The sequence below is a fragment of the Ailuropoda melanoleuca genome, chromosome 1, assembly GCF_002007445.2.
Source record: "Ailuropoda melanoleuca isolate Jingjing chromosome 1, ASM200744v2, whole genome shotgun sequence".
Classification (NCBI taxonomy): Eukaryota; Metazoa; Chordata; class Mammalia; order Carnivora; family Ursidae; genus Ailuropoda; species Ailuropoda melanoleuca.
In genome coordinates, this window is record NC_048218.1 from 207,335,930 (window position 1) to 207,348,874 (window position 12,945).

At 46.5% G+C, this 12,945-nt stretch overlaps 1 protein-coding gene across 1 annotated transcript in view; it reads right to left on the reverse strand.

The window, feature by feature from the left end:
- Window positions 1-2,360: 2,360 nt before the first annotated feature.
- The window catches only part of KMT2C (lysine methyltransferase 2C), a 200,504-nt gene continuing 189,919 nt past the window's right edge, over window positions 2,361-12,945 (reverse strand). Inside the window, exons 56-62 of the mRNA XM_034639824.1 lie at window positions 11,688-11,824; window positions 10,369-10,511; window positions 9,931-10,099; window positions 6,119-6,235; window positions 5,458-5,531; window positions 5,100-5,208; window positions 2,361-4,323 (exon numbers count right to left, since the gene is read on the reverse strand). Coding sequence (XP_034495715.1) covers window positions 4,231-4,323; window positions 5,100-5,208; window positions 5,458-5,531; window positions 6,119-6,235; window positions 9,931-10,099; window positions 10,369-10,511; window positions 11,688-11,824 — 842 coding nt within the window. The 3' untranslated portion in view covers window positions 2,361-4,230. The remainder of the gene's footprint in view (window positions 4,324-5,099; window positions 5,209-5,457; window positions 5,532-6,118; window positions 6,236-9,930; window positions 10,100-10,368; window positions 10,512-11,687; window positions 11,825-12,945) is intronic.

The following is a 12,945-nucleotide window of genomic DNA, read 5'->3' on the forward strand; positions in this document are numbered from 1 at the left end:
TAGAAAAAGAAGTGACCCAGCTTCCTCAGCATGTGGCCAACAGCCCTTCTGCGTCGTCAGGAGGCCGTGGTGTGGCTCCTATAAACCTGGCGGTAGGCGCTGGCAGCCCCGCTGGCTGCTGGCAAAGGCGTCTCTCGGGAGCCCTGGTCTCCTGTAGTGGCCGTGCGTTGCTGGAAGGAAACTCGGCCTCTTTTCCTCTTACACCGCGTGTAAGAGGTGACCGCGGGCTGTGCCTGTCACACTGGGCCACAGGGAGTCCAGCTGCCTGCTCTGCAGAGCTCCTGGGACGTGGGGACTCTCCATGCAACAGGACGCCCATGCCCAGGCAGATGGGTCCACTCCCCGTTCATGACCTTGCGCTTCTCTCTCCCTGGTGTTCGCTGGCAGCCGTGGGTCTGGCTTGTGGAGCGTGAAAAGCCTAGCGCAGGCCAGTGTGAGGGCGCTGGTACCTGGGCTACTCCCGGCTCACACAACAGACAGCCCGAGGGCCTCCGTGCAGCTGGGCTTTCCTGGAAGAGAAGATCTTTCAGGAGCTGTTTTTCAGATGGGCAACAGGTCCCTTTTTGAAGCGGAAAAAAAAGCCCTGAGAGGGTAGAGGGCCACAAACAAGGATTAGGGTTTCAGAGAGACAGTGGTCAACAGTGTCCCCCAGGACAAGAAACTCCCGGGCCCGAAACACACCTGCTGCCTTTGGTAGCACATGACCAGATTAAGGGTGTCTGCCTGGTGACCGAGGGAGGACGGTGCAGCCACCATGTGACAGAGTTAACAAAGAAGGATGGGAGGGGCCAGGGTGGGACCCGGAGGAAGAGCTGTGGTCTTTGTGCAAAGCAACAGGATTGTGTGCGATTCTCCTTCCCCCCCGGGGGTGCCGCCGGCTCTCCCTGGACAAGGGCAGGGCCTTGGCCTTCCTGCTAGCGGGGCTCCCACGCTCAGCCCCCCCGCGGCACAGAGCACGAGCTCACCTCCGGTGCGGTCAGAGTCACGGCACTGCCTCCGGCGGCCCCACTGCCCCTGCACATCTGGACCTCACCACTCGGCCCTGCTCTGACCTCGTGTCCTGCCACCCAGCGTTCCAGCTTCCTTGCCTCGGCTTCCCACCTCAGCCTCTCAATCCCTGGGCCCCTGCACAAGCCAGGAGGGCCCGGCCTTTGTACCCCCTCTGCGGTCCCCTTCGCTCCTCAGGGAGGCCCCTCCCCGCACCCATCCCAACGTACCAGGCTTTCCATCTTAAAAATGCCTGTTTCTGTCGGTCTCCCACTGCGAGCTCAGTGATGCCAGGGCCCGAAGCAGTCTCATCTGTGATGTCCTGGTGCTTTTCAGGCTTTTTGTAAATGCGGCGACTGCAGGGTCCAAGAATACGGCAACCGTGGCAGCTGACCAGCCCCATCCACCACGGGAGGGTCGGGACCATGCTCTTGCTCCCCGGACGCACTGCAAGGGGACTCTTGCGAGGGTGGAGGCACCAGGTGGCCCCCACGTGGCTTTGTGGTTTCCTCCTAGAGATCCGTCACCCCTGCGCCGCCTCTCCTGAGCCCCCTTCCCTGGAGAACCACGTTCACATCCGTAGACCCGCGGCTACAATGCCCTTCCGTGCCTTTCCTGGCCGTGGCCCGCCACGAGTGGGACCCCACTCCAGCAGAGAGCTGCTCTCGGGCTCCGCGAGGACTCAAAGAAGTTTCCTTCCTTCTTCCGTGTCTGATCGTTAGAGATCCAGTAAGAGGTCAGAGGAGAAAAGGCTGTAACCAGGAAAGAGCTTCGCAACCTGGCGCAGACCGTGAACACCAGCCCCGACCAAACTGGCAATGTAGCAAACGGGAGATGCTTCGAGTATTTTTAAAACCTTTTTGTCAGATAAGTGCTTTGAGAATTTCTATAAAACCACACAGTATAAAAGCTTGTTATTTTAGGGTGTTCATGAAGCACAAGCTAAAAACTGGTTTTAGAAATTGTAAGGGGGACTGAGCTATTTTAATTCTTAGCAATCCCCTTCAACGTCAAATACATTCAGCACGAAAGAAATCGAGTCCCTGTCACAGAATAAATCCGAAAAAGGCTGCCTCAAAAAGCCCCAGAAGACTAAATTTTACAATTAAATAAAAGGAGACTTTAAACAAGGGAACAGGGCACCTTGGTAAACACCCCTCAGCAGAAACCAAAGTTCCCGTCTTTGTTCAGCTGCAGGGAACATAGTCTCTCCATCTGGAAGGAGCTATGAACTTGCATGTAAACGCGTTATCTGAAAAGAAAGAGAACCGAGCCGATCACATCACACGCCGGGAGGTGAAGGCTGAGCGCACAGCCGGCCCGCGGCTCCAGCCAGAACGCAGGCAGGGCGAACACAGACGCAGGCGCTTTTATAGATGTAAAATATTTTATTTGTAAATGGTGATCTTCTAAATCTGTGTCCACAAATTCCAAAACCCATAACACTCTGTATACTTCAAAAAATTCAATTTTTGCCAACATTAGGTACTATTATACAGAACAGAAAACAAAAACCCGGTAGGACAAATACTGGTAGGATGTCAGAATATTGTACAAGAGAAGAAAAATATTCAAGAAACAAATTTCATACAGCTATTTATCAAGAGAAAAATATATACAATTGATTTATTCTGTAAGATAAAAATACATCATGCCATATACATTACAAGTTCAGAACTGCGTCACTGATATACCAACAGTTTACAGCCCACTTGAATTGTGCACACAAAAACTTCATTTATACTTAGCCTGTGAAGTGTCAGTACCAGAATTTTAAGTACAAAATAAAAAGCTAACCTGGTTCAAAATGCTGATTAAGTTTCTACAAGCAAACACAAAACAGTGTGTTTTTTTTTTTTATTAAAGAAATGTAAACAAACAGTTCATACAAACACATTTTAAAATTACATCTTCGAAACCCTATTGTTGGGGTCCTGCAGCTGCAAGAGTGACCACAACTCTCCTTTTTTTTTTTTTTCCTTTTCAAATTTTTGTGTTAAATAGAAGGCTAGAGTTAGGCTGGCGTCCTGCTACACGATCTAGTATGTTTACATGATTCTCTGTGGCTTGAAACAAAGTTCTAATCAAAACTACGTCTGCTGAAGAAAAAGTTCAGCCTCCATTTGGGTTTATTTTTAAGCATTATTCACAGTTATCACAAATTGTTTTTAAGCACAAAAAAACCTGACTGAAGAAGTAGGGATGCAACAATATAATATGAAAAAGTTAGTTTAAATTACCAAAACAGCTATAAAAGTTGTAGTTTTAGCCTACACTCTGTTCTATCAGAAGGTGTATAAAACAATTAAGTACTAATAGACTGTAGTTTCCAAAAAACCCCAAATGCTCTAGGTTGAAATTTTGGTTATTACATAATTATAATGGCATATTTAATAACACAAAATTATATTGTGACATCCCTATGAACATTTTATAAGCACCCGAGCTGCTGCAGAGCCTGGTAGCATTTGGTCAATACTATTTTTATACTGTATTTTTTTTCTCAAAATATTTACATATTTGTACAAAGTAACAGGGTCTGTTAGTTCTGCAGGTAACAGCAGCAGCTTGGCTTTCTTCTAACTTTTATTTAAAAATAGCTTCATTCACTTATTCAATAATAAATACAAAAAGTTTCTCTTATTTTACAGAAATCAAAAACTACAATAAACTGACTCATGGAATCAAGTATTTAAATGTATTTTAGTGCAAGTTATTACCCCTTAGCTCTATCCCTAAGGAAGTCATTTCAGTACATTCCTTGTTCAGTGGTGTCTACTTTATTTTAAAAAATCTTTAAGTTAGAGGGCCTGCCCCTGTTTCAGATAAGGCCGTGGCCAGCACTTTGGACGTCCCATCTCCCTTTCGCTGGTGATCTCAGTCTGTACATTCATAGGAAGGCCCCCACCCCGGGGCAGGGCAGCCAGCGGCTCTTCGCCCCAAAGTGTCTCCTTAGTGAGACGCAAAAACACAAAACAAAACAAAACCCACCCACAGAAACAGGAGGAAAGAAAGAAAAAGAAAACAAAAGTGCTGGACTGCTCTGTGGTCCTGGTCCGCCCCGGCAACCTCCTGGCGCCGCTCCAGCCCAAAGGACTGAGGGAATCAGAACTCCCAGAGGCTAGTTTTCAGAAAGTCATAAAACAGAAAACAAAAATCTCTTTCTGTCTGCAAAATTTAAATGGTGTGTTGAATCGCTTCTTCCTAGGGACAAGCCTCCCGCCGAGACAGCACGGAACACGTTCAATTCATCCACTTCCGGCAGTTCACGGCCCCGCAGTGACACGGAATCTTGTGCTGGTCATCTTCAAAGTCAAACTTATAGTCATAGCAAAGCTGCCCACGGCAAAGACACAGTGTGAGGAGGGCGGGGAGGGAGGGGGGCTCCTGCCTCTACCTGCCTGATCCTCAAAAGCAGCAGCACGGCAGACCCAGCGAAGGACCCCGCGCGGCAGCGGCTCCGTGGGGGCTCGGAAGGAAGCCCACCTGGGGTCCCGACGGCACAGAGCCATCGCGACGCAGCATTTCTAGGCCGCGCCACATCGGAGGAAGGGGAGGCCGGCTGGAGAGAGCTGCGTCCCCACACCTCCTCGTGGCACGGTGGGCGGTGGGGGACGGGGGCGGTGGCTCCCCTCCTCCCCTCAGCTGCTGGGTGGGACACACACCTGGGGGGGAACCGACCACCCCTTGCCAGCTGACATCTTTTCTTCCTTCCCTCACTTAAAAGAATGTTTTAAAAAGGTCTACCTAGGGTCATCCAGTTACCCTTCACATCTCAAACCAGCCCTGCTGACCCGGATCCTGTCAATCTGTGACCAAGGGGGTCAAGCAGGAGCCCTAAGACGCGGGAAAGTCTGCCACGTGGGTGATGCAGGGAGCGCAGAGTGAGGGACTCGGGGGCAGCTGGTAGTCAATACTTGCAATGCTGTCACGAGGAGGAATGTGACACTTGAACGTCCCAGGGTAAAGTGACAGGGTGGCACTCCTGACCCACCACAAGGAGAGTTTTTCTAGAACTAAAGCACCAGACACCCCCCAGGCCAGCCGACTGCATCCAGCAGTGAGCTGCACGAGGGCGTCTGAGCAGAGCAGACGGGATCCCACACTCTTACCTCTTCTCCTTTCTGGATCCTCCGATTGGAGCTGATGATGATTTTGTGTCCTCTCTCAAAAGTCACCACTTCAGCCACACAATTAGGTGCACACGAATGGTTGATATACCTGCAAGCCCCGTTTCAGAAAACTATTTATTAGGGAACAGCTGGAAGAGGCTTTACAAACATTCAGTTCACAGGGAAAATTTGTTCCTGATTCTATTTCTACCCACCCATTCGTAGAATGTGAATGAACAAACTTTAAATGAAAATTCTTTTCAAAACTCATCTGCCCTGAATTTTTAATCATGAATGCCATTGTGGGCACACGGACCCACCGGGCAGAACTTCCTCGACCCGATTCCCATTGCCTCACCTGGCAGGCCCTCCTGTGAGTGTTGCATCGATCACGTGGTCATTATCCATGCGGAACATGTACACACCACGGTTCTGAAAGAGAAAAGTTGGAAATCCGTCCTCGTGCACGTTCAGAGCAGAAAAACTCGGGGGAGTGAATGGAACTGCAGCCTGACGCACTCACTGGGTGTCACACAACCACGTCAGGAGACATACACGTACGTGGTGTGAATGGAAATCAGCAGATCGGGACGTTGCTCGGAACGCCAGCCTCATTAATCAATAACATCGACTAGATAGGGTGAGACTGACGGGAAAAAAACAAGGAAAACACAAGAATATCCAGATGTTAAATAAAAATCTTTAAGGGGGGGGCGCCTGGGTGGCTCAGTCGGTTAAGTGTCTGCCTTCAGCTCAGGTCATGATCCCAGGATCCTGGGATCGAGTCCTGCATTGGGCTCCCTGCTCAGCAGGGAGTCTGCTTCTCTCTCTGCCGCCCCCCCCATGCTCTCTTGCATGCGCGCATGGCATGCTCTCTCAAATAAATAAAATCTTTATAAAAAAAAAAAAAGAATAACCAGATGTGGCTTCTGTTCACAACTGAACCTCACAGGACAGTGCAATTTGGCCCTGTTTCCAGGTTTTTGACAGCACAGGGACAGAGAAGGACTGGCTCTTACCTGAGACTCATATAGCTTCTCTTTTCTGTTCGCAACTTCGTTTCGAATGATCGTGCCAATGTACTCGATGACCATGGTGTGCTTCTCGATGTCCCTAGCAGCATATAGGCCCAGCCCCTGTGAAAAAAAGAAACAAAAAAATGGGGGAAAAAAGCATGTATGTATGTATGTACCTCAAAAATCACTTTGATTTCTTGGACAACAAACCTGATTCCCTTTCATACAAAGGCCACACATCAAAAGCCACACTGAAGATTTCACCTCAACTCAAATCTTTTTTATTGAATGAATATACTACCATCTGAAACAATCTTACCACTTCAAGTCATGCCATTACTATCTTGCTTTGTGTCTTTCTTTTACTAAATTCTGAAGGTATATTTACAAAGCAGTACCACTGATGGCCGCCACATTCTGCCAGGCCACCTTATCTTCCATTAATTCATGCCAAGATCTCATGAACTAAACACGCTAATAGCTTCTGGTGTTTACTGCATCCCATTACTGTTTCTAAAAAGATACAACAGGACAATAAACTTCATCAATCAGAAATAGGGCTAACTGTATGGGACTATTAATACTATAGTCCAGTTTTGGATTTGTCTAGGAGGTCCCGGAAGCCAGGGCAAAAGGAGAAGCTGGAGAAGTTACTCTGCTCTAATGACCAGGAAGGCTGGGAAGAAAGTTCTGCAGAAAGGTGACTTTCTCCCCTAATTTAACGTTTGGAGGCCACAGAGAGATGTACAGGAGTCTGAACTGGCGAGAAAGTCAGCCGCAGGCTCTCATTTAGTAGCTCATAGTCTCTGCGAGCGGCCTAAGAAATCACGTGCTGTGTGTACCTTTTTAAGTTTTTAGCATCACGAATTCTGGAAAAATAACACACTGAAAAAAAGTATGGCTAATTTCCATGAATGTTTTGATATTTTCTTGTCCCAATGTAAGTTTCTGCCTTTTCAACTCCAGCTGGCTGGGAGACTGCAGTAGCCAAGTAGGGAAGAGCGTGTGCTATCTCGAGAGTCTACCAGGTACAGCCGCATGGAGCCCTGCCGTGGGGGACGCAGTACCAGGGGCCCACCTCAGAGACTTTGGTGTGCGAACTGAATTATCTTCTGGGAAAAAAAATTTCATGCAATTTATCTGTTCAATTTCAGACATAACTGAGGTGAATGAATACACAAAAAGGTAGTACGTACAGAGATCAATATAGCTTGGTCGAAGAACAGACAAGATCAGTGGAAAAGAACAGAGAATCCAAGTAGATCCACGCATATGTGAAAAACAGTTACACGTAGTACGCTGGTGTCCTGATTCAGTGCAATGCGAAAGGTTATTTACTAAATGGAGCGTCAACTAGTCAGTCAATGGAAGAAAATAGTCTTAAACACTTAAAATTTCTGAAATCAAGAAATCCAAGAGGCTGTGTATACAATTAAATCTACTATCTTAACCAAGACTAGAAGCTATAGAATGCTATGTACATCTGACTATGCAAAATTAAAACTTTTGTAAGAAAAAAGATACCACACTTCCTAGTCGGCAGAGGGTGTTTGGTTGGGGGAGTACATCTATCAGCACAGGTTCTTACGAACTAGAAAATGGGCAAAGGATGAGTATGTAATTCATAGAAGAGCAAATCCAAGCGGCAAGCTGCCCTTCGTCAGCAGTTAGAAACTGCAGGGAAGAAAGCAGTATCAGGCTGGCGGAAATAGAAAAGGGCGGCAGCACGACAAATGGGAAAAGAAGAGAGTCTCCTAAACACAGGAAGACATGTGCAATGACAGCCTTTCTGGAAAACCAACAAGGTCTGCTAAGGTGGAAAGTACATACATACTTTCACACAGTCATCTCACTGGTGGGAAAATTCTCCAAAGGAGTGGGTCTATCAATACATGGCGATATTTGTACAAGACACTGATGGCAATGCTATTCTGGGAAAAACTGTGAACAGAACAAATGTCCACCAGTTGTGGAACGGTTTACTTAATTATAGCTCATCGACATCAGGGAACGTCACACAGCTGTTAAGAAGAATGAAAGAATGAACCAGAGCCACCTCGGTTGCTTTGGAGGATTCTCTGAGGAGCAGCGAGAAAGACTGCAAAACAGCGTATGGGAACGAGTCCACTGGAACATCCGTACACAGACGGAGCCTGCACGGTCAGGACAGGAGCATGGAACACACTGAACACGGGGGCTAAGAAATCACTGAAATGACCGAAAGGGAATAAAAGTGATACTGAGAAACAGGAATGGTAACGAGTGAACAAGCTACTTGGGAACGTTTAAAATGACAAGCAACTGATGGAGCAGATGAGAAAGACACACCAGCAGGAGCAGACCACTGGATCCCCCAGGAACTGGAGAGGCTCCATTCTTGATGCAACAGCAGGAAGATAAGAAAGATATCATATTTGTAATTTAAAAGCATGGTATCAGATAAAAAGAGCAGAAAGAGCTCTTAGCTTTTTTTTTTTTTTTTTAACAAAAGAAAGATCAGCAGATAAAACAGAAGTCACAGAACAAGGACAAGGGAACCAAAACCAGGAAGGGGAGAGGAAGTTCCCATCTGCGTTCGCACTGGTCATCTGGGGGCCCCACCGCAGGGGCCAGACTGAAAGGCGCACCTTAGCAGGTCCCAGCTGAAGTCTGGGATCCACCCTGGGAGAGCCCAGATCTCATGGGTCCGACTTTGTCTAGAGGTTCACAGACAGAAAGAGAGGTAGGAACTTGCAAAAGAATTAACGCAGAAACATTTCTCAGACGGAAGGCACAATGCTCCAGGTCAAAAAGGGTCATCAAGTAAGGAAATCAATAAAAAAGATAATGACCCAAACCTAGGCATATTTTTTATAAAATGTCCAACTATCAAGACTAACAAGAAGATCCTACAATCTTCCCAAGAGGAGGGAAAAGGTTCCAACAAAGGAACAAGAATCGGAATGAGTACAGACAATGGAATGTAGATCAGCTTTTTATTCTGAAGGGACCACAGTAGGTGTTGAGTGGACCTCGGTGGGAGGAAGCTGGCAGGCACGCCCACGGTGCCCAAACGTGCAATGGCATGTGCAAACAGGGTGGCATTGCCAGACCGTGGATTTCAGACAGCTCTTCTGAGGGGAAAGGCAACAGAACTTGAGGGGGCTTGGGCTCTGGCTCTGGGCATACGGGGGCCAAGGTACACAACTCGTGGATGGGGACAACACTCAGGATGACTGGGATGAGGGACTGAGATGTTTGGCAAAGTGAGCTTTATACTTCCATCCTGGGACATCCAAGGGGAGATGCTGACCAGGCGCTGGGTTCTTCAGGTCTACAGCTCAGCAAGTATGGACTACAGAGGTACATTTAAATGCTTCCCCTACACAGGGCTCTCTATAACGTATTCTACAATCTATGCACCAGAAAATAGAGCTGTCAGAAAAGATGGCATCCAAAACAGAACTCCCCACACTGGAGCACCTTTTGAAAATATTTTCATTTGTATTTTTCACAAGAATTTGAACTAGCTGTAGTGAACACTCCACAAATCCAGTGAGTGCAAAATACGGTGCTACCTGCTTCCCATGAGTGCTCATTGAGATGCAAAGATGTGAATTCCAGAGGTCTTCCCACTGGGGAAGAAGAGCTTCCCTGCTCAAGGAGACGCAGTCAATCAATAGTGTTACAAACTAACAAGATGTGACAGGATTTTAAAAACGTGATTCTAATCCTACAGCCATGTGAAATCCTTCTTCACATTTGGATGTCAGTATCTCCCGACCGCTAGACCCCGTCCTACGTCTCCTCTCTCCGAGGACAGACCACTCCCTCACCTGGATACGAGACCGGGCCAGATAGACGTTGGACTTCCACTCGGTCTTCATTTTCCGGTACTGCGAGGACTTGGAGTGGACAAACTGCTTACTGTACGGGGCGTTCAGCTCCCCCGTGACCGTGCTCTGAAAGGACTTGGAAGTGCTGGTGCTGTTCAAGGTGTGAGGCCTGCACGCAATGGCATGTCAACAGGAAAAAATAAAAGGAAAACTGAAGATATCTCCGAATCACGCCCAAAGCCAAGCTGATTCAAATTCTTACTGACAGGAACATACATGGAAAGCCGCCTAGCAGAGCCACAGGGCGAGTTCTCTGATGTGGTCGGCACAGACACAGCCAGAGACAGCAGGGTTTGTAAGCAGCAGACAAATCAAGCACAAAACCACGAACACGCCTAGAAACCCTGGGCTGTACTATGTGAAGTTAAAACAAAATACCTTAACACAAACCTCTTGACATGGGCACTCATTTTAGGTTCGGAACGGGCACAGCCTGTGGGGTTAACGGCAAGAGGGAGTTCCATGAGAGGATTGCGGCCATACCGAAAGGTGTAGTTCTCACACGCCTCAACCCCAGGGAGCTGAAAAGGAGTGAAACAGACACAAGGTTAATTTATTTGATCAAGACTGCAGACAATCCTGAGCCGGCCCAAGGATGGCCCAACTTGAACTTTTGGGGGAAATAACTTGTCAACATATTCCCTGGGGACAAAATGGTCTTTTTAACTTATGTTAACATAATCAGCCGGCACTCAGATCTATTTTAATATTAGTTAATACACAGTTTCAGTTTCAAAGTGGAACCTGGTAAAACCCTGGCAAATGCTCCTTGAAGAATAATATTAACCCACAGAACTACAGGCCAGTCAAGATCTGATTATCCCAACTCTGTGTATACTGATTTACAACTTTGCTCTTTCAACTTGTGTATCTTTATTTGGAATTTAAAAATTAAATATCATTAAAAATCATTTCTATGCTTTACTGTCTTGATTTCTCACTTCTTCCAATTTGACTACGATGAGCTTATTACACTCAACGCCCCGAGAGTGTGGGTGGTTAAGGTTTAACTGTAAAATCGTTTTACGTTAAAGGCCTTTTCTAGAATATATTTCTTGAGATACGTACCATTCAGGCAGTGTTCTACGAAAGGGAACAAGCAGACCTAGACTCAGTGGCTTTTGGAGAGTTCTCTGCTTCTCCAAAAAAGCAAAAACAAAACAAAACCCACCAGACATCGATTTTTTTTCTTGTTCCAAAAAATGCCTTATAATCATGCAACTTCTCAAAAGCATCGTGTGCAGACTCACTGGCAAACATACTCATGATCATAAAAGACTGCAAAGAGAGGTCAGAGAAGACCCCGTGCTCCCACAGTCACTGCCCTCTGGTGACAGCCCAGCATGGGGGCAGGGGAGTGGCTATAAACACCGAGGCATCAGAGTCAGTGCGGGAAAACGTGAGGAAGCAAAGGGGACAGAAGTCCCCTCACCCATCCAGCACTACCTGAAGACAAAACCACGCTCCTGCCCTTCACTCTGCCTCATCTGCACCCTGGAAGAGAACCACCTCGCTGAGGGAACGTTAACATTTACTGAGGTGTCCCGACGAATCACAGATGCCTTGAGACACACGAAGAGAGCAAAGTGCTACCTCAGAGGACCCTATTACAGCCCATGTCAAAACGGTCACACTGGGGACCGCTACGTGCAACCACAAAGGTGATCCCGATGCCACATGTGGCCCGAGGCACTCACTGACTCCGCGATCCGTGCCACTGCAGACACTGTGAGCCCAAACAGGTCTTCTCCCTTTAGATACGCTGGAAAAAGCTGGAGCATTTCAGACTGTTTTCTCACACATGCCACGGGCTCCAAAATTTTATCCCAAACACCTACATATGGCCAATACAAAAACAAAACAATTTAGAACAAACTTGCTCTCTGCTAAACAGAAAGGAAAACAGGACACAGTATAAAACAGCGAAACAAAAGATGGACCAACCACTTGAAGACTTACCAGTTTCCAAGTAAAGCCCTGGAGGTGGTGATCTAAAACATGCCTGCTATTACCTGCTTATCAAATGGCAGTTTATTTTGTTTTGTTTTTTTTTTTTTAAAGATTTTATTTATTTTATTCGACAGAGATAGAGACAGCCAATGAGAGAGGGAACACAAGCAGGGGGAGTGGGAGAGGAAGAAGCAGGCTCCTAGCGGAGGAGCCTGATGTGGGGCTCGATCCCAGAACGCTGGGATCACGCCCTGAGCCGAAGGCAGGCGCTTAACCGCTGTGCCACCCAGGCACCCCTAAATGGCAGTTTATTTTGAAGACTTTATGAAATTTTGGGGAAAAGAATGTGTTACATTAAGGAAATTAAACAGTGAAAGTGGAAAAGAAAGTTTAATTAAGTAACAAATTCATATAAGAACTTAATTCATTTTCATACTAGGCACATAACTTTACATTTTTAACTAATTAGTCCAATTAGCAGTATCTAGAAGTATGTTTCTTTCCTCTCAGATTTAAATTAAAATATGAAATTGATATTTCCATTGGAATTATGTTCAGGGCATTTTCATATATTTTTTTAAAAAACAGCTAGACTTTAAAAAAAGCAATTCCTCAGTACTTTGTGCATCAATAAAATGACAGCCCACAGTCAAAATTAAGTGTCCCAATTTCTAGCTCCAAATTTGTTTAATACCTGGTAATCCTCATAAAAGACAACGTATACAGTATGCTGTAAATACGGTTCCTGTCTTCTGACATCAGGAGGGTCCCCAATGCAAAGAACAGGCAACCTTTATCTGCAAATGGCCTTATCACCTGTGTGCTCAGATACAGTCTGATTTCCAGTAAGTCCAGCAAGTGCCAAGAAGACGGCACAGCAGAGACAGCACGTACAGTAACACAAAGAAGCTAAGAGTTGTGTTTGTAAATGAAAAACCCATGTCTGTTTTCATAAAATAGGAAACAAACGAGAGAAAACAAGGAAATACGGACATAAACATTCAG